General features: G+C 43.6%; 1 protein-coding gene across 1 annotated transcript in view; it reads left to right on the forward strand.

Annotated features, from left to right (window-relative positions):
* The window catches only part of vav3 (vav guanine nucleotide exchange factor 3), a gene marked incomplete at its 5' end in the record, with an annotated part of 78,236 nt that extends 63,206 nt beyond the window's left edge, over nucleotides 1–15,030 (forward strand). The window contains 9 exons of the mRNA XM_079234413.1: nucleotides 5–135; nucleotides 2,268–2,333; nucleotides 3,027–3,061; nucleotides 3,448–3,564; nucleotides 5,985–6,072; nucleotides 6,705–6,834; nucleotides 11,770–11,850; nucleotides 13,260–13,411; nucleotides 14,959–15,030. Coding sequence (XP_079090539.1) covers nucleotides 5–135; nucleotides 2,268–2,333; nucleotides 3,027–3,061; nucleotides 3,448–3,564; nucleotides 5,985–6,072; nucleotides 6,705–6,834; nucleotides 11,770–11,850; nucleotides 13,260–13,411; nucleotides 14,959–15,003 — 845 coding nt within the window. The 3' untranslated portion in view covers nucleotides 15,004–15,030. The remainder of the gene's footprint in view (nucleotides 1–4; nucleotides 136–2,267; nucleotides 2,334–3,026; nucleotides 3,062–3,447; nucleotides 3,565–5,984; nucleotides 6,073–6,704; nucleotides 6,835–11,769; nucleotides 11,851–13,259; nucleotides 13,412–14,958) is intronic.
* Nucleotides 15,031–21,191: the final 6,161 nt, after the last annotated feature.

Genomic DNA, 21,191 nt, shown 5'->3' on the forward strand with positions numbered 1-21,191 from the left:
GCAGGTCGGCCCAAGATGCTGGTAACCAGGAACTACTTTGGTGTGCCGAGCCCGGCGTCTGGTCCAGCGCTCAGCATCCAGACGGGTGACATCATCGAATTAATCTGCGCCGACCTTCACAGCCCGTGGTGGCAGGTCAGAGGTTCCACTCTTAATCAAGTCTTTCACAACACCAAAAAAAAATGGGCCGAGTGTATTTAAATCTCTCATTTCCTCCACTGTCAAACCATCTAACCCTCGTGCTGACCTCATATTCCATAACAGGGTTCGAACAATGTCGGTCAGCTTTTTTATTATAAGCCAGATCTGGTATAGTCTGCATGGTTCGGTCATTATTAAATGGATTTGGCTCTAATGTCCTGTGTATCAACTTCCTCATGAGTTGAGGGTATTTCAATGGAGACATCGTACTTTAAGTTGGACATGTTATTCAGGTGCCTCGTCAAAATAGCATTCCAGTTGTGTTGCTGGCTAAAGATAACCCAGTTTATTTGGATTGGATAATCTGCATTTGACAATCTAATTCCTTTTTTTTAAGGTGTATACACTCAGAGATATTTATACACACAGCAGAGCACTCACTTTAAGGAAGTAAACCTCCAACAACCTGTTTGTGTCACATAACATTGTGACAACACGTGTGATTTAAACCTCAGATGAAGGAACGATGAGCGGTTTTCCGGAGATTTTGATAAATTGTTGTGTGTGTGTGTGTTTGAGAGGCTGAATCAAAGTCATCGTAATTATAATGGGATTTCACCTGCATGAGGCCTGAAAAGGGCCGTGCATATTGACCTGAACTACTGTACTATTGTTTTATAATCAGACATGTAATGAGGAAACCAACCAATCTCATAGCACTAAATACAAAACAGATGAAATAGATACAAATTCAATTAACCCTGAATAAAAGCTTAATTGGAGGCGGCTGCAGCCCCGCAGTCAGCAAACATTCTATATCCATCACCTTTGTAGCCAGCAGACCATAATCATTTCTGTTCCGGGAATGCGTGGAAAAATGGAATCGATCACTGTAATTTCATTTCATTCAACAGAAACCATCTGTTTACTCTGTCAGTGTTAGCAGCTACACTCATTATCACACTGTTAGCACGGAGGCAGCACAGAGCAGGGCTTTCCACAAGGACCGATAAAATGTCCCGAGGTAGCAGGGATGTGACGGGCGGCGGCCTCAAAACCATCAAAATGGGCTTAGCCGGTTGTGCGCTACGTGTGCCTCCCAGTTAATGGATGAAAACACACGGATCAATCCCTCAATCGCCTGTGATCAGACACCATCTAACCGCCAGGATCCCTGGAAACGTCAGAACAGTTTTACAGTCAACAGGCAGCTTATGGGAAGCTGCTGTTGAAAACATATTAAACAAAAATAATACATTTAAGCACATTTTCATTTAATTTTGTATGTCTTTAAAGTCCAATAGGCTACAAATAGTCCATCCAAAACGTTTGCTTTACATTGGGGTGAATTAAAATAGCTCTAAGCTTTGAAAGAGTTATTGTATTAAATAATCATAATAGAAAAAGTAATATTATTGGCTAATTGGCAGTAAGGCTGACTGGTGTCCCTTGATACATTGACGGGGCCGAATGTTAAACAGAAACGCTAGATTTGATCCAGAGATATGTTCACTTACGCATTGCATTCAAATTTGGACGTATAAATGATGTATTGTGTAGGAAAAAGGGGTTATTGACTTGTAAAGTGAATATATGACAGTGGTAGCATAGCAACAGCAAATTGACTGAGTTTATAAACAGACAGTACATGCATGCTGCAGTTCACTGTGCATTTAGTCCTGCTCGAGTTTTAACTGCAACAGCCATCTGCATACGCACAAAACTCTTAATCTGACAAAGTTAAAGCCTCAATTTCTGTTCAGATGCGGAATCCATGACTGGATTATTGTCCCACATGAATCAAATATCTTGTCTTGCACAGAACAAAAGCAGCAGCATCAACCCACAGCGCCGAGTCAGTCTGAAGACGATCACTGCACCACTGCCTCCCTGTTTTCAATGACTGTTTCCTCATTGTTGATAAATCAACTGACCTTAAAGAGTCCTCACCATGGGGGGAATAAGGAACTCTTCCGCTTTCCTTCTTCCTGCCAGCCATTATTTCAGCAAATGGTTAACTAGGGCTGTAAATTGACAGTGCTCTGTGTGTTGCCAGCTAATTGTTTCTGAATAATGGAGACAGTCAGCCAGCTGTACATAACACAATTATCTCTCTGTGGTTTCAGGGCAAGATCCTGACGACAAAAGAGGTTGGCTTCTTCCCAAGCGACGCCGTGAAGCCTTGCCCATGTGTAAGCAGCTTTTCCTTCGCCACATTGGGGCCTGTTGTAGCAGCCCGTGTTTGGCTACATGTCTTTACTAGCAGGCCAGTGATGTGAGGATGTTTAGGTATTGGTGAAGGGGAGGTAAGCTATTTTACCTGGCATGAGAAAACAGCCCCCGGGTCTTTATGTTCTGCGCACAAGGAACATGTGTTGTTTTACGAGATAAAGGTGCGTTACTGTCTAGTTCACTTCATCATTAAGAAGCAAAGAAACACAATGTCTTATGAGGAACAAGCAGTGTTTTACACTGTGCAAACTGGACTGCAGAGCTGAGGAGGAGGAATAGTGGTTTGCATTGTCTTTGCATTGCTTGTTTTTCTTCCTCCTATAAATCTCCGGATCACTGCATTGTCATGTTCCATTTGTTGAAGGCAAATTCACTCTCTGTCCAGCTGCTACAGGAATACGAGCCGTCCCGTAGATAACAAACCATTATCACCATGTCGACACTTTTATAAAAGATAAGCAGAGCATTAAGCTGTTTTATTGGCATCGTACAGGTTGCTTTTATTTTTATTGAAGGGCAAAACATCAGCTGCGAAAACAGTCCTGTGGAACTGGCGCCAAGTACTTTCCTGTGGAGGCGCACGTGGTATTGAGCCTGGATGAGTGCAAGCTACGTGAAAAATAACAACAACACACTTTTGCTCTTTGCTCCAGGTCCCAAAGCCCGTCGACTACTCCTCTCAGCCCTGGTATGTCCACAAAACAGCTGTCTCAGTCTGCATGTATCACTTAAAGAAGGTTCAAGTCTTTACTCATGCTGGAAAGAGTTTTATTGGCTTGAGCAAAACACAGCAGATGCAGATGTATATTTACCGATACAAACCAGCTTCAGGCTTAGAAGTCATTTTGGCCCAGTCAAGACTTGACAAAATATGAATGTATTTAAATTTCACACATATATATATATATATATATATCAGAGTAATCACACTACGCAGCTCTGACCTGAAGTGTACGCACATCTAACTGCTACCACATACTATTTGCATACTATTTATACTATGCATACTATTTGCTACTTTGAATTGTTCTTTACAGTCAACAACTTGTCTTCTTTTTGGCCGTGGTGTTGCAGGTTTGCGGGGCCCATGGAGAGGCTCCAGGCAGAGGCCGAGCTCATCAACAGGGTCAACAGCACCTACCTGGTCCGCCATCGCAGCAGAGAGTACACGGAGTACGCCATCAGTATAAAGTAAGTCTGACACTCCCATTAAGTCATTCAAGAAGCTCATGCAGTGTCAGTGTCAGTGTCCCCACCTCTGAATGCAACTAGATTTATTGGATTTGATTGCTTTAAATGAAATGTGAATGAAAATGAGACACAAGTTGCACTGATAATAGGAGTAGTTTGGTCTGGCTATCAACGGTCATCAGATTGTATTGTTTGTCTTAAGCGTGACATTTTCCTGTCCGTCTGCGGCTGCTCTGTCTGCTAGATTCATCCGATGCCTTGAGCCAAACCACACTATTGACCAGACGTAACTCCCGGCTAAACAACACAGTTTGACAGACCCATTTATAGCTCCTCTGCAGGATGATTTGCTTTCAGGCTTTGGTGTGCCACAGTGATGTGTGTGAATCGGACCCAACCAGATGCTAGTCACGGAGCAGGATCTTAAAAGTTAGGTCTTGAAAGCCATGCTAATCTTGGTGATTAAAAAGAATGAACAAAGCACATTTCAGAACCTTGAGGTGTTAGCGACCTCGTCGTTGTTTGAAACGTATCTCATCGCATGAGATAAATGACAGTGAAGAGACCGTCGTCTTCCAGCACAAAAACATTCCTTCAAACTCATGCAACTGTTTTTTTTAGCATCCTTGATTTGTTTCCTCTGGAATGGGCCGCTTTCAGGGCCTTCAAGCTCCTTCTGCGCTGGAGTCTTAATTGCTTGTGTGCAGACAGACGGCGGTGGTCTGAACAAAGCAGGGAACAACTGTAAGACTATTCAAGGTTATTTAACCACCCCCTCATGAAGGAGAGAGGCAGAGTAGAAAGAACCGCCTACGTTGTGGTAACGACATTTAAAACGATGGATATGCCCCCTGGCCTCTCCTTCCATGTCTGCTTCTCAGAGTAGAGCTGGCAGAAGATTGTTTTGATGATTGTGTCCAAATAGCCAAGAGACCCCAGTTCTGCAGCCTTTTAACTGACTATGGAAAGTTCTGGCCACACGCAGTGGAGGGGATACCTCCATGTCCTTACAAGTGGACTTCTAACATTGAGAGCTTTGAGATATAGCGCGTTACATTTCAAAAAGTTTGGTCTTGTTTCATTTAAGGAAATGTTCAATGTTATTGGGAAATGCACTCAACTGCTGTCTTGCAGAGAGCGAGATTGATAACGCTCATGACTACCAGGAGGAAAGAGTGAGCTTGAAAAAAAACTAAAAGGTACAAGCACCTCTAATGCTCACGAATTAAAACGTTTGTTTCAGACAGTGTAATTTGTCAACTTTGTCAGTTTTGCACTATAATATAGTAAAAAACAAACAAGATGAACACATTGATAATAGGTTTGAAAGTGTCAGTAGACTGATGTTGTAGCTCAGACAACCGGCTGCTGGCTGTAGCGTCTTGTGTAATCTATACGGGATTCAGAGCTTTAATACAGCAGCAAACAACCGTTGTCTGTGTTAAGATACACGAGAGTAACGTCCACCTGAGCAGAGAACGACGTCACTGTCCCTCTGTGTGTGCTGTAATCTGAGCATTGTTGACAACGCATTAGTGCATGTTTGTGCACGTGAGAGCGCCGCACTGATTAGCTCTGCCATCATACAATCAGTTACAGATGATAACATCGTCAGCTCCGTCAGCACTTTCGACGGAGTCTGCGCCGTGAGCACCGTTAGCACCGTTAGCTGCAAGCCGCCTGCTCAGCTGTCGTCATGTAGACAGCTGTTGAGAGGCAATAGAAATGCTCCAAAACTATTATAGAGCAGGCGCATATGAGGGTGGTATTTCATTTCTTCCATATACCTCTTGGCAAAAAAATAAATAAAAACATTATTCTTAAAATATAAAACTATTCCTTCATAAAAAATTTAAAAAATATAGACTTCCTCGTGTCCGAGACCTGACCATGAACCGGGTCGAGTCATTGGCCGTGTTTGGGCCTTCAGAGGAAAAGAGGGAACTTTCCGTTTGGCTCAGTTTTGGGTGTAATTATCTTCAGGTTCCTTTTTAATTCAGTTCTCTCATTTTTTTAGTAGTTGATGCACGTTGGTTTGAGTATGTTTTCAACAGGTTCAAGCAGTTGATCCCCAACATGGCTGACTCTGGAAACAGGAAATAAGCAGATTGGCCCTTTATCGGAGGAATAGTATCTGATTTAGCATCTCTGTGACTGACAGCCATCCTGTGTGCACACAAAGCTTTTACTCCTCCAACCACAGAGTCCCATCAGCCACCCTGGTGTGTGGGTGGAGGGTGCGCTTACACACATGCACACTGTTTTTCTGACCACCCATCATTCATGTGTCACAAACCTTTGGGACCCCATGCATTACAGAGCGGGGCAGTGCTACTCCGCATGGGCCAGGGGCCGGCCACCGATCGATGGCGGTGATCAGAGACGGAAATTAGACTCATAACTTATTCAATGGCCCACAGGTACAACAACGACGTGAAGCACATAAAGATCCTGACAAAGGACGGCTGCTTCTACATCGCAGAGAACAAGAAGTTCAGGAGCATATTAGTGAGTTGTTTCAGCCTCTTTTGTTTTTTTTCTAATTCCACCACTGCAATTCATAAATAAATCATCGTGTTCGCTTAATGAAGTGTCAAAACCTGAATTTTATTTTAGCAGTGTGCACAAAAATAGCTATGGTTAGAGACGTGTTTCTACTGGCCTGAGGGCTTCAGCATTAAAGATAAGTCCAGTGCATATTGAAAGGTTCACCAGCTTTCTTAATGCCGGCACAGTATTTTCTCTTTGCTAATTACAGGTGTTGGAGTGTAATATTTGAAAAACAGTTTCACTGCATTTTATAGATTCAGAAACCCTGATCTGACTATTTCACATATAAAGCAGGTTAGAAGTATTCGGTACAGTGTCAAAAATAACATTCAGTTTTCAAGCAGACTTTTTCTTATTTAATTATAGAATTGTTTCTGTGAAAAGAGCCGAAAAACACAAACATGGGGGATTTATCTGGTTTTACAAAGTGCTTTTCAAAATAAATGTTACATGCATTAAACAGAAATGCAAATGCCTGCATATATAGCTTGCTTATTTTAATGTGTGTGTGTGTGTGTGTGTGTGTGTGTGTGTGTGTGTGTGTGTGTGTGTGTGTGTGTGTGTGTGTGTGTGTGTGTGTGTGTGTCTAGGAGCTGATTGAGTACTACAAGCACCACTCCTTGAGAGAAGGATTTAGGAGTCTGGACACCACACTGAAGTTTCCCTACCAGGAACCGGAGAACGCTGCTATGCACCGCCTCAACCGGTCGGGTAGCAACAGTGAGTAGATCTGAAGAGTCACTAAGAAAAGAAACGGTCCAACGCTAAAACACTTCTATGCAGTCATGGCAGCAACTCATAACGCAGCAACCGGACAATACAAATAAAATACAATCTACTGACAAAGGATAAAAAAAAACACAAAAATAATGAAATAAAAAAGTACAAATACTGCTAAAGTGTATTAAGGAGCTGAATTACAAACGGGACAGTTGTTGGCTTGGATCCATTAAAGGCGCCTGTGGCTCTACGAAGCCATGTTTTGATGAGTGGGTCCATCTATTGTTTATATCTCAGGCATACTGAAGTGTCATTGTAAACATAATGCTTACATGTAGAGGATACCTTTAGGTTTCCTTTGTCTTTATTTGTTTATGGCCTAGGCTGCAAATAATGATGATGTTCTTCCTAGAGTAATCTGTTGATTCATTTTCCCGTGTCTTGTTTTTATATTCTGGACCACCAGTCCAAAACCCCAAAGATATTTTTTTTAAATAATAGTTTGTCTGTGTGATCTGCTCGTGTCCCCCCGCTGCTTATTGTTAATAGTTTCTGTTTCAACCTGCAACAGGCTGCCATCACTGACTGCTGATTCCTCACACCTCTCCTCCTTTCCTGTTTCCTTATCTATCATCGTTTTCCTCTCGAACAAACACTTTAATTCACTTGGCAGCATCTTTACAGACTTAAAAGAGCGAAGGAGCCATGTGTTGTTAGAAGCGGTCTGGTCTCGCTCTGACATTAATTGGTTTTCACAGAACTGTCAAATGCTGGTTGGAGAATCCACGAAGCATGTTTTAGATTCGATAACTCTGGACGCTTACTGAAGATCATATTCGATTGGAGTTGCAGAGGAGAGAGCGATACTCTGGTAGAACAAGTCAAGAAGATTTATAATCTGAGTTATAGTCATATCTACCTGGGTGTTACAGGAAATACTAATAACAATAATAAAGTACATTGTTAATTACTTTTTGAATGAGAAATTGTACTTTTTTCACGTTTCATTTTTACCACAGTCATACATACACTTTATGTACTCTATAAGAGAGATATTTTGATCATAGTATATTGATATATATAATACAACAGTTTCTAAATGATTTTTTTTATGCAAAAGTATAATTGATGGTTTTAAGAGAGACTATGTAGCATATATAGTTTCTTTTTTGTTCGATATCTGGTCTTTTATTTAAGCAGTAATTTCTTTAGTTACTTTATACGTTTTATTGGTCATCTAAATAATTTTTCAAGCGCTTAAAAATACAACATAATTTGAAGTTTGAACCTTGTAAAATAGCACTAACATCCATATATTAGTTAATATTACACCATCACTTGAAGCCTGAACTGAGTCACAGTCAGATTGATTTGAAGGCATTCTTGAATCTCCAGTGAAAAGCAAGCTCACCAGCAGATTGCTGTTATAATCCAGCTGTCAACCGCTGCAATCATTTTACACTACAGACAGCCCCGACTTTGTTAGCAGCCGCGCCTCGAGAAGTTGCAGGGAACTTTTAGTTCTCGTCGATGTTGTTGTGTGCTGTCTGGCAGTTTGTTGGGGTAAAGATCTTCGCGGTGTGATATTTCCTCCCCGTGTAAGAATGAGCCGTTTGCTCTGTTTGGAACAAACCTGGCAGCACCTCAAGACAAAAACAGCTGCTGTCACCAGCACAGTCTGAGGAGCAGAACCACGCCGGTGATTATTTATGCGTGCCGCTGCTTTTTTTGTCCGTCATTACCCTCGCTAACCGGATTTCTCTCAGCACTCAAGGTGTAAAACACGCTATTTATCAGGCCTGATGTTTTGGGAACACGGCATCCAGGGAGATGGCAACACATCATCAGGGTGTTCCTTTGAATGGGAATTTTAGTGAGATGATGGTTTGGGTTTGAGCTGAAGCAACAGGTGAAACAGCAGAGTATTGTCAAAGGGCCAATTATGGAGTGAATATAGACATTTCTCTGACAAAAACAATAGTTATTCTAATGTAATTTGGTGATGAAAAGTGTTTCAAAAGAAATGTACAAATATTTATATCCTTGGTGTTAGTGGCTTGGGTGATATCCTCAGTTATCCTCAGTTTATAATAAAAACATGAAGAGGTGTAAACGCTGAAGTAGAAAGTGCTGTTCGCCCTGTAAAGCAGCCGCGATCGCCCCACGCTGAATGCTTCAAGCAAAGCCAGAAGAAAGAAGGTATTTAACAGTTTGTCAGCCTGCCAAAGCAACACTGCCCATCAGTTGCTTAATGGAAAATGTATGACTGCCACAATCAGTGGCAAAATGAGATTTCCTTTGAACCCTGTGTGCCACTGCGTGCAATGGGGGAAGGAGAAAAAAACTGACAATCCCGTTCCGTGCGAGAGAAATGTGAACAGATTGTACAGAGCTGTTTGGGTGTTCGAGACGAGGCCTGTTGTTCAAACTCTGCTTCAAAACACAAGTCGAGACAGCTTCAATCCAAATTAGTTTTGCTCCGGTGTGGTCGTCGTCCTCGTGAGCAGCCTCCTCCCGGAGAGAAGGCTTCGTTTCCTCTCTTTCACTTCTAAATGACTCTTTTGTTTTGATTTCCATCCTCGTCGAGCGCTGCTGGAAGGCTGCTAATTAATGTTTATGCTTTGTTGCATGTGTTTTTGGACAGTTTTGCGCAAGGAAAAAGTGATTGATTGATAGTTTTTTGTTTTGTACCAATACGTTAACTACAGCAGCAACAATACCAGAGTGAACCCAGGAGCATAAATTACTTTGTGTGCACGGAACAATCTGGGCCGACATCGTGTGTGGGACTCTGGGCTGCTGATTGGATTTTAGCTCGTCATCTACAATGCGTGTGTGTGCATGCGTGTGTGTGTGTGTGTGCCTTCGATCTTAGTCGCCTCTATTATAGCCAGCTCCATATTGTGTATTCCAGAGTGTTACACAAATCAGTGCGAAAGGGAAGCCTGTAAAATGCAGCTGGTGTTTTGAAGTGGAGGGCGATCCCTCTTCATATTGCTTGTACCTCGACACCATTAGGGGTTGCTGAGCTGTCTCTCAGAGCGCTGATTAGTATTCATTTTGAAAACCACTGGAGCTCTGCTCTCCTTTTAGCATATCAATAAACCAGGACAGTTAACTTGCCAGCGGTATTGTTGGGAGCGGCACATTTTTCATAAAGTTTGGCCATCCGTCTGGCATAGTGGGGATTAGATGTTCTATTCTTGGTGCAGAAATAAGGGGCGGTGAGGGGGGTATTTGTAAAATGAATAGAAATATGACTCAGATTTAAAGCACAGGTTCTTGACGATAGTAAATTGTATTCATTACATGGTTAATTCAGTGTAATAAATAATTGCCAAATAAGCAACTTTAAATATGTCGAAATTAATAGCTTCCATTTGTAACTCCAAATAGCCCACCGCCATGGACGTCTTTGTGTTGGTTTTGCTCTTTCTGGCACTTCTGATTGTCCTTTTTGTCTCTTTGTGGTCGTCTTGAGTGTCTGTGTGGTCGTGTTTATTGTGTGTCATTCATTTTGCATCTCTTGTTAGTTGTTTGATTGATTTGTGTAGTGTTAAAAGTCACTTCACACAGAGACCCGGTCCACTGGCCCCCGATACCATCACCTTCTGACTTCTGCATCTGTCTATATAATGTATTTCCCATTGTCTGCATCAGGAATGGGATGTTTTGTTCACCCCAGTTCAAGTTTCCTAAACAAAATCATTCATTGACATTTCCATTAAGCCAACGACCTGTATACATGTACTCTGCATAGTCTGTTTCTACTGATACCTTCATAGCATGAGCATCTTCCATCCACTTTACTTGCGCCATACTTTATATGTCGACGTTTCACCCAGTGGATTTATAATACTTCTATTCCCCAGAGCAAGGCCCCAACACGGCCAACTCTCAGACATTGTTGGAGTCAGATGAGAGATAGAAATACAAAAGCTGTGGGCCTCCGGTAGGTTATTGCTCGAGTTGTTTGAAAGGTAAAAGCTCAGTTAGTCCTTTAAAAAGTAGAGCGATCTGCATTTTGCACATGTGAGCTTCAGAAAGACGACATCGAAGGACAATTAGGATATCATAGAAAGTATTCTATAATAAAATAATATGAAATAAAGCAATGTTATAGTCTCATAAGTCATCATGTCTGTCAGAGGGACTTTGTGTGTGTCTGCAGTTGTGGCTGCACTGATGATTGTCTTTATAAATATGCAAATAGAGAAGTATTCCCGATGCTGTAACTGTGAGACACCTCATGTTCCTCCAATGAAATGCACAAGTGAAGCTGTCGTCAGCAGTTAATGATGCAGACTTCCTTTGTGTCATCACTTCTCTTTTATTTTTCTCACAAGATCTCAGCGGTGACGTGTAAATGGACCTTTAAATGTTTGACCTTTAATTCAGTCAGGAAGATCTTTTATTGTTTTCTCCAACACCAGAACTCAAAATGTGCAATCCTCTTAAGTTTTATGAAAAAAACATTGACATTTGACTGTTTTTGATGAGAGTAACCATGAACATTTGTCACAGCCAGGCTTTGTAGACGTTGTGTTTCAGTTCCAGAAGTACGAGCCTTTCAATAACGGGAGTTCTGTTTTCATTTTAAGCGTTGAAACTTCACACCCCAGCAAGGGTTTGATCACTCATCTTTTAGATAACTAATTACGGTGCCCCCGTAAGGCCAAACAGCGTATGAATTAACCATAAGAGAAAGAACTGCTCACGGTGGCTGAGTCGACGAAGTAACACTCGCTAGAGCTCATCCTGTGCCGGTCGTCATTTACAAATCTAAATGCAGCTGTGTTCTTTTTACTTCAGAGTTGGGATCTTGAAAAACATGTTTTATTTTGTTCTCCTTTGCTTCTCTCTCCCTCTGCCCCTCCCCCTCTCCCTCTCCACCCCCCTCTCGCGTCGCCCTCTGCCTGGCCTGCCCCGCCATAGCCCCATTGCTCTGCGGCCTCTCTTTTGTAACTCCTGCCGGCTACAGCTTTGTACCTCCTTCCTCTGCTCCCTTCTGGTCAGGTACAGGTATCGCTTCTCTCTCTCTGTCTGCCTCTCAAAACACTGTATCTCTCTCTCCCCCTCTCTCTCTCTCTCTCTCTCTCTCCTTTCATGTTGAAGGCTGCTTGGCATGCTGGCTGTAGCCCAGTGCATTCACGTCATCGTCTGAATCTCTGCCGCCCGGCTTCCCGTCGTGCACCATCTCACCTCCTCCATAGTTGTGTGCGCATACATGTGGAGAGCGGGGACTGTTTGTTTCAGTAATGCACGTTGTTGTGAGTGTTGGCATTTCTGCATGTGGATATCGGAGCGCGAGGCAGACGCTGCTGAGAAAGGAGAGGGAGGGGGTTGGACGTGTTTTCAGAGGCATATGTGTCTGAGTCTGATGTGTGTTTGCCTGTGTGTGTGTGTGTGTGTGTGTCTGTCCGTCAAAGTAAAAGGTGGAGGTGTCCAAATACACAGAGCTCCTCTATATTAGATATTCTCTCCCCACGGCCAGGTTGTAGAGGTCTGACATTCCATTTCCACCTGTCAGCTTAGCCTAGTCCGACCCACCAGTCAGTGTCTGGAGAAGGTAGAAAGCCGGCAGGGTGGGATGGAGCAGAGGTAACTAGCTAACCGTCTCCACAGCTGTCTCTCATACTACCGGCTCCTCGACAGCATGTGTAGTCTCACGCACACACAGACACACACACACGCACACACACAGCTGTCAGCACGCTGGACTCAGCTAAAGCAGTGCACTACACAACTACGACAACTTGTAGGGGCCACACTTCTGTTTTAGTCAGGCAATATACAATAAATCACACGCGCAGGTAGTGCAGACACATGTCTGATTCATGTTTGTCAGAAAACGAATGGCAGATGAATTCCTCTGTGCCTCATTTCATTTAAAATTACATTTAAACGAGGCGACACCTTTTAGGCTTCCCTAGACCTCCAGGGCCGTGGGAGACATTTGTAGAGCCGTACAATTAAAAGGTAATCCATTTGAACAGGAAGTCACTGCAGCGTCACAAAGATGTATTTCCAAAAATAGGAACGTGAGCCAGGAAACTAAACGGAGAGCTGAAGTCATGCCAACATGCTCAGGCTAGCTCTCGTTCCACCTCTGTCCCGCGATAGCTTCTACAACTCAGTATTTGGGAAGAGAGATACACTAGTCTACATCCACTAATTGCAGTTTGTTACAATTTATAAGAATAGGAGAAGGAAAAGAGAAAGATAGCAAGAGGTTTTTCTTGGTGAATGAAAAAACGATCACCCATGTCATCCGTGTGTGTGTGTGTGTGTGTGTGTGTGTACACGTGTTGTCACTGCAGCTGATGTATTTCTTTTTTTTGTATGTGTATCAAACGCATCTTCTAGAACCTCGCATGAACGTATAATCTTGTATCTTATGAATCTCTTTCTCTCTCCGTTTCCAGTGTTCACTCCAAAAGTGATCGGCGTGGCGATCGCGCGGTACGACTTCAGCTCACGAGACACGCGGGAGCTCTCGCTGCAGGAGGGCGACGTGGTGAAGATCTACACAAAGTCGGGAGCCAACGGCTGGTGGAGGGGCGAGGTCAACAGCAGGGTAAGTGGCCGCCTTAAGATGCCAATAACACGCAGCCTCCCATCACCAAATCCAGGGGGAAATTGTGTTTTCTGAAGGCTGATATCGGCTTACAGGTTATACACTCCGGACCAAAGCCTCAACACGTCCTCTTGTTTGTTTTGTTGTGCCCTTCATCCATTTGTCTTCATTTGATCTATATATATATATATGTAGCTTCCACGTGTATCTTCTGTGGTATTTCATCAAGGCAGAGAGTTCACTCAGATAGTTGTGTTTATTCATTCTGGCTGTTAAATCCTTGAATTTAATTTTAGGTAGCGCTAAGCACTACCTCTTTGAAGAAGTAATATCTGGCAGATATTCTCGTCTATATTTTCTTGGAAGAAACAAGTTTCATCTTCAGTCTGTCATGGACACCTTTTCCAACATGCCTGTTTTTACCAGTCCTTGGATGTGTTCACTTGCTTCTTGTGCGTCTTACATGCACACTTTCCCCTCCCATCCAAAGCCAAAAGCACTTTATAATCAAGCATGCAACGTTGAGAAAAGGCCTGCTTATAAATGCAGGGATATATATGTAGTGACTCCCACTCGCTTGCACTGCATTTTAGCTTGGCGGAGAGTGATAGACTGAGTGACAAATTCAGCCTGTGTGTGTGGGTGTGTGTGTGTGTGTGTGTGTGTGTGTGTGTGTGTGTGTGCTGCAGCCCTCGGTAATGTGTCTGGGCCGTGAGTGTGTTTTGTAAACAGCTGTTGTAAATGAAGGAGCTTTTCTCTTTAACTAAGCCTGATGTGTGCTTGATGCCACTCTGGTGAAAACTAAACTCTTTATCGCCTCGAGTCTGTCGAGAGCTGTTAGATTCTCTTTAGAGCCTCCGACCGGTAAAGACAATTGCTACTGCTGGCTGCGGTGGTGAAAAAAAACGGGCTTATACTGTCAATTGGAAAAGCCCTCGCTGAAACCTTTCAATTCAGCTTGACGTAATATCGGGCTCTCATTATCATGGAAATGGTCAAAACAACAACAAAAAGGATACTGGCACAAGATATCAGCGATCCAAATATGTGTGTAATAATTTGGCTTATTCTAAATTGTACAAAATGACTGCCAGCATGGAATGATATTCATGAACTGGAAAAGTCCCCTCAGAGGGCAGATCTCCACCAGGTGTGACTGCATGACTGCTGCTGCAGTGATTGTCAGATCATTATATTTTCACTCACACGGCAACTGCAAAAGAGATAAGCTCTCATTGAGATACGTGCAGCTTTCTGCGGCTCACGGGTTAACTCCTCACGTTGACTGTTTAACACCTCAGTCATGCCGTGTGTTTAGTTCGCCGTTAGCCGTTAATTCTGTTAGCCAGAATGAAGAATTAGCGTACTAACAGCTAGCTAGCGCTCCTCCCATCGGCGTTAGCAGACGCACTCCTGTGGTTCATGTAGCAGTACATGTTCCAATGGACCTGTATCTGTATGAATCACTATCTGAAATAGAAAATGCTAAATGAGAACACCAGGACTTGCTTCCATGATTACTTATTCCCATTTCTCTCCCCCATCAGGTCGGCTGGTTCCCCTCCACGTACGTAGAGGAGGGTGAGGAGTGAAAGCTTCGACGATGGGAGAAGATCAAGACAAAGGAAGAGCGGCAGCAGTGGAGTAAGCAAACTGTGAACGTAGCAGTGACACACAGACTGAGCTTCTGCACCGCTGCTCGCCCAAGTGTTACTTTCCCGAGCGAAGCGGGCGGCTTCGCTCTCCTCCGCGGAGTCCTGTTGCCGACGGCCATCCCAGATGCCTTCTGGGAGCTGAAAAGGGGCTCCAGTACGTTGCAGATGCGACGATGCCCCATCAATTCTGGTTGACTCTGTGCGGCTAAGTGACTCCACCAAGTAGCAGCTTGCCTGTCAGCGGGGCGCAAGCCCTCGCCAGACATCCCCAACTTCACCCCTCCATCCATAATTCACCTTTCCTGTCTCTGCACCCCAAACTCCCACCTGTTTCTGCTGGCCAAGTCTGTCAAAAAGTAGATTCTCAAATGCCACTCCTTCATTCAGGCACTCATCCATCCATCCATTCACCACTGCCTGTGAGAATAGAGTCATCTGAGCCGGAAAAAACCCACACTGTACTGCTTTTTTTTCTTCTTCCTTTCATCCCCATCTCTCTCTGAAGGGATTTCAGTTAGTTTTGACCTTGCCTGTGTTGTTGCTTCCACTAATGCAGGTGGTTATTGATGACTTGATGACCCAGATACACACACACACACACACACACACACACACACACACACACACACACACACACACACCACCCACCTCTCCTCCCCTTCAGATTATGATCGCCTCACACACGCTCTTACAGGAGATGGAGGAGAGGGATGGCGTCGGATAGCATCGCTGCTCAGTGCCAGCAATTGATCGCTGTTGTTCCTATTTTCCTCCCACCTCCTACATTCTTTATCTCCGGCCCAGCCTCTCATGTTTTCAGTTGTCTTGGCCGTTAGCGATCCTCTGCTCTTATCGGTGGCAGCTCTGTCGACAGGAGCCCATTCGCCGAGGGTTTATCTTATCGGAGGCATTAGCGGCTTGTCGGGGGAACAAGCCGCTCTACCTAGAAGCCACCTGTCCCCTTCACACCAAGAGGAAAGAGAAGCAGATGAAAAGTTCTGCTGCGAGTCTTTTACTATATCTGTTATTTTAGCTGGGTCTTTTTTTTTTTCACACTCGAGGACGATTTGTGCAGAAACACTTTCAATGGAGGGGCTTTATTTAGGCAAGAGACATTTCATTTAAAAAAATGATTTACGTATTACACACACCAGAAACCTTTTCCCCCACTTATCTTCCCGCTAAGTGTCCTTCCTCTTCCCTACTGTCTGCTTAATCCACGGTGAAAGAGGATTTTCCCACATTTGAGGGGGGATGAATGCCAACATGCACAACACACTCGCAATGTTGCCACGCAGCATAATGCCGTCACAGCCGGAGTGAGAAGTGCAGTGTGGTGTGTACAGAAGCCGTGTCTGGAGGTGACACCCAGAAAAAAAACCCAGCGCTCGGCTTTGTGCAGCGATGTTTTAATCTCAGCCAGGACGTATATTCTGTCTCTCATAAAGAGAGAGAGGAACCAACTACATGTTACTTACATGTTTCAAATATGTACATATTGATTTATTTAATGTGTGTTTTGTGAACTCTCGTTCACACAATGAGCAGAAGGCATGCGAGACCTTCGATCTAGTCCTTGAATTTCTTTCTTTCTTTGGCTGTACTTCTCATGTTCCTTATGTACTTTCACATATTCGCCTCAGCATGGCATTGAAAAGAAGAAGAAAAAACGTCCATCTCTTTTTCCACACAGGGATGCTAATAATGCAGTGTACATAAAATGCAATATCTGTCACTGAAACACACATTGGGGTCGTCTACTAAGAAGCCGCATTCTCTCGCTGACACCTTAAGTGAAAACATGTATCGCACATTGAATGAAGCCAGACGTTTCCCAGCTAACGAAGAAGTATAACTATGTGGCCACATTGTGGGTCCTTCCTCTGGCAACGCTCCCGTCGCCTCCATTCAAAGCTTTCATCCTCCCCCGTCATGTCTTCATTGTGTCCATGCCACTGGGAATCAAAGTATGAATGTATTGTGAAAGATATGCTTTTGCATGCACTTAACGGAGCCATTATGTTTGAAACTCCTTAATAACCCTGCGACAGCCCTGCCACTCCAAGCCATTATGATATGTACGACAAACGTTTTTATTTTTGTTCACCGTCATATTGTTTAATACCGGACGGAAGAAATGTGTCAAAAAGAGTCACACTAATGTATTTCTGCATTGTGACGTCCACCCTGCTTCCCAATGAGCAACAGTGTCATTAAGTGACCACTAGATGGAAGCATCCTAAACACATCTCCGCTCCAGGCCAGTCACCTCCAACTTGCTTAAATTAGGAGATGACATCATCTGATTAGGAGGGGAGCCATATTTTCAGACTAGCAGCTCGGATCGAGAGGGAACAAAAGACGCCTTATAGACAAACACTTTTTTTCATTTATATAGATCACACAAGTCTCTCTAAAGAAGTGAACGGTGATATTCCAGGACCCTCTTGTCTAGCATTGACCCTCAGGATGATATTTCCCGCTCCCCAAAGTATCCGCAGTCTCCGAGCCGGCCGACATCACATTCATAACATCTTTAGGAGATCTGCAGTGAGGCAGCGGTCCAGTCCCTCCCCGTCTTGGGAGAGAACTGGAGAGGCAGAGTAGGCTCTCTCTAATCACAGACTCCGGTAATCCACTCCTGCACTCCTCCTCCGCCCAGATGAACTCTGACAGCGGGGGCCATTTACAACTGCAGGCCTTCCTCCGCTCCCAGCGCGCTTCAGGATTCTTTTTTTTCTGCGCGCAGGAGGGACGGGAGGAAGGCTCAAGGGTATCCGAGATCTAATCATTACACCATCTCCTCACCCCGCCGACCCCGCTGAATCCATCTCTTCTGTCGGCTGCTCTCTCTCTCTCTCACCTTGTCACTTCCCTTCTCTCGCTCTCTCTATCTATCATCCAATCTCTGTCTCCTCTGTTTCTCTCTGTATTCTGTCCGTGAGCTGTAACTGCTGTACGTTGGCGGGAGGAGAACAGAAGACTCCGTATTATCAGGAGAGGGAGAGGCGGTCGGATTCTCTACAAACAACCGCGGCAAATTGAGGACCGCTTTACTTTTCTTTCACATGGAGAAATGCTGCCAATTAGAGAATGAATTAGACGCTCGCTCTCACCGCTGTTATCTCTTCATATAATGTGCACTGTGTGCACAGATCATGTCCTCATGCAGAGGCTCACAGCGTGTACGTGTGGAGAAACATTTTGACAGGATTTAAGGCCGAGCAAGTCTTAGCCCAGCAGGGGGTTATTGGATTCAATCTCCTTCGCCAACAGAGAAGGACAAATGTGAAGTAACCGGAACAGAAACATAATACTCCCTCCCATACATGAAGAAAATGTCATGTATTACTTCCTTCTCTCTCGGCCCGAAAATCCATCCTTAATCCTTTGCCAGATCCTCCACACCTCTCTGGTGTTATGCCTCCCTGTGTTCTCGCTCCGTGTGCCGTCATCCCCCCGAAGCCAAAGATGTGCGCTGTACTTCCTGTACGCCCGGTGTTTGTTCTCATAACCACGGTACCCGACCGCTGTGGCCTAACTCTAAAACTGTGCAATCTCGACTGTGTAGCGTTACCATGTATTGTTGCTGTACCATACTGTAAAATATGTACATAGCACATAATAAAGATATACATTGCTTCTTCTAATGAGGTGTTGTTTCATGTTGCGTAGGAGGAGATGTTCAGCTCAAGTCGGTGTTAAAATGCGTCAGCTTTTTATGAATATTTACTGAAAACTATTTGTTTTAAAGATCATGTAGAATGTGTGTTTGTATAGTTTCCTTTAAAGTGAGACCTTTAACATAAACTCTGGAGCCCATATGGGTTCTATGGCAGATATTGCTATAAGAACTGTATAATTCACTTCTTCATTTACTCATAACCAGTAACATATAGACTGATATTTACACATCTGAACACACAACTCACATTATACTCTTTTATTGTAACGCCAACATTATTAAATTATCAAATAGCCCTAGTTGTTGCAGAGATATACTGTACCTTTTTTAGTTTGGGTATGCAATTTTCGAGCAGAGGCTTAAAAATAGGTGGGTTTTCAAAAAGATTACTTTTGAATTACATTGAGTTGGTTAGTAGTTTTAGGTTTCAACATTTAAACCTTCCTACATTGCTTAAGTACTAATTAGAAGCTCCTGTATTTAAACGTTCTGCTACTTGACACTTATTCCACTATTCAAAAACAATTCCTAATGTGTTTAACTTTGTATACTCCAAGTACCTTTCCAAGGACAGTGACATTAGTAAACCCCCTGAGACCAATGGGCTCTATAAATAAAATCGACTCTTTCACTTGAAGCTCTATAGTCATACGTAGTGTGTGATATTGCTCCTTGAACTCTGAGTTCTTCCTCCTCTACAAACCTGACAGCAACACGGTCATCGTTCCAAAGCAAATAACACGAACCATGCAATCCTAATTTATTTAACTTGTAAGATGTACCATGTCATTTAAAAATAAATATATCTATTTCATCCTTAAGGCTCGTGGATGCAAATTCAATCAGTGCACCAACTTGAAGCAAATGCAGAAGCATTTCGTGCCGGGGGAAACTTGTAATGGTCAGTGAGTAATAAATCACGTTGGGTTATCGGGTATTGTAACGTTCAAATTACATATTCAAATGAATATCATATCATCAATAAACCCCCTCATACATAACTGTAATGAGACTTAACAGCCATTTTCACACTTGAAAGCCGCCTCTAAATAGTTATTTCGTGAGATGAACTCTAAAAATGAACAATTCAAAGATTGGGATTTTTAACATTGACGCCATCAACGTAGCTATAGCAGCCAAACGAGCGCATAGTTGCCAACTCTTCGTCAGTAAATCAAAAGTGTGTAATCCAGTCTCCGGTCTTTGTTGTGGTCAGTCTCATCCCTGTTAGCTCAGCAGGCAGAAGTGACGTCCTGGCTAAAATTAGGAGTCCTTGAAGTGTAGAAGTGCTCATTAAATGGCTGCTGCGGTGTGTTACTGCCCTGTTCTGTGGCTGTTCCCTCCACAGGACTTAAATAACCTGCAGCCAGTGGGGTGCTGTTTCTCACTGGCTTATTGGGTAGTAGGTGTGAATGAATGTGGGGATAAACGGTGGGTCGTTGTTGTTGTTATCTGCTGCTATCTGTCGTCAACCGTACCTCTAAATAGAGTTTAAATGGATGCAAAAAACAAAAAAACAAATAAACATGAGTGCTAACAGTACTGTGGGTGTGTGAAAACATGCAGTGAGTAGTTGTACAAGTGTGTGTGCAAGAAGCATACCATATGTCTGTGCTCACTGCTGGTTTCCTAGTACAAAAATGATTGTGCATGCATGTGCAGGTTGCGCGCGCATGTGTGTGTGTGGGTCTATGTGTGTGTGTGTGGGTGGTGGTCTCCTCAGCCATCTGGTGCCCGGCTACCTGCCGTTGCTGGAGCCCGGCTGAAGCTCGGAGACCAAAAGGATGAGCGGTGGTGGGATGTAGCAGCAGTGCTGCTGGCGCTGCAGGGGCGAAGAGAGACGCTGCACTAAATAACCACCAGGCGGGCCTTTCGCCTTGGCCGGGCCGGTCTGGATCTGCCGCCGGTTCACTTCCAGCTGAGGCCGGACCACCAGTGTGACAGATGGCCGGTGAGATCCGGTGACATCAGCCCCTCTTCGAAGCAATCGGATATTGTTCGGACCAACTTTCCAGTCTGCTGCAGTCCTCTCTGATATGGAATGGATTCTGAAGATGAGCAAGGAGTTGTGTGTTGAGACTGGAGTTATAGTGAGGTTGTTCCCAAATCAGATACCCAGACACTGTCGACTAACTCAAGCTCTATTTATAAATAAAGAAATTAATAAAAAAGGAGACTTTTTTTATATTGATATTGTTAGTGATATTGATGTTTTTATTATTTTCCGATCACACCTAAGTTATGTTGTCAGAAGATCAAACCTGAAGTTGAGTAAAGTTACCAAATGCATTGACACAAAAGAAACTGTTTGTTTCCCATTTCAGTCAAATTTTGCGCCGTTTAATTTTTTTTTGCAAGCTGCTTTTCTTTCTGCCTTAAAATGAATAAAAACCCAAGGATACCTGGCCGCATGCGTGGCACCCTAACCCTCAACCCTGGT

This window comes from Taurulus bubalis (genome assembly GCF_910589615.1).
Source record: "Taurulus bubalis genome assembly, chromosome: 18".
NCBI lineage: Eukaryota > Metazoa > Chordata > Actinopteri > Perciformes > Cottidae > Taurulus > Taurulus bubalis.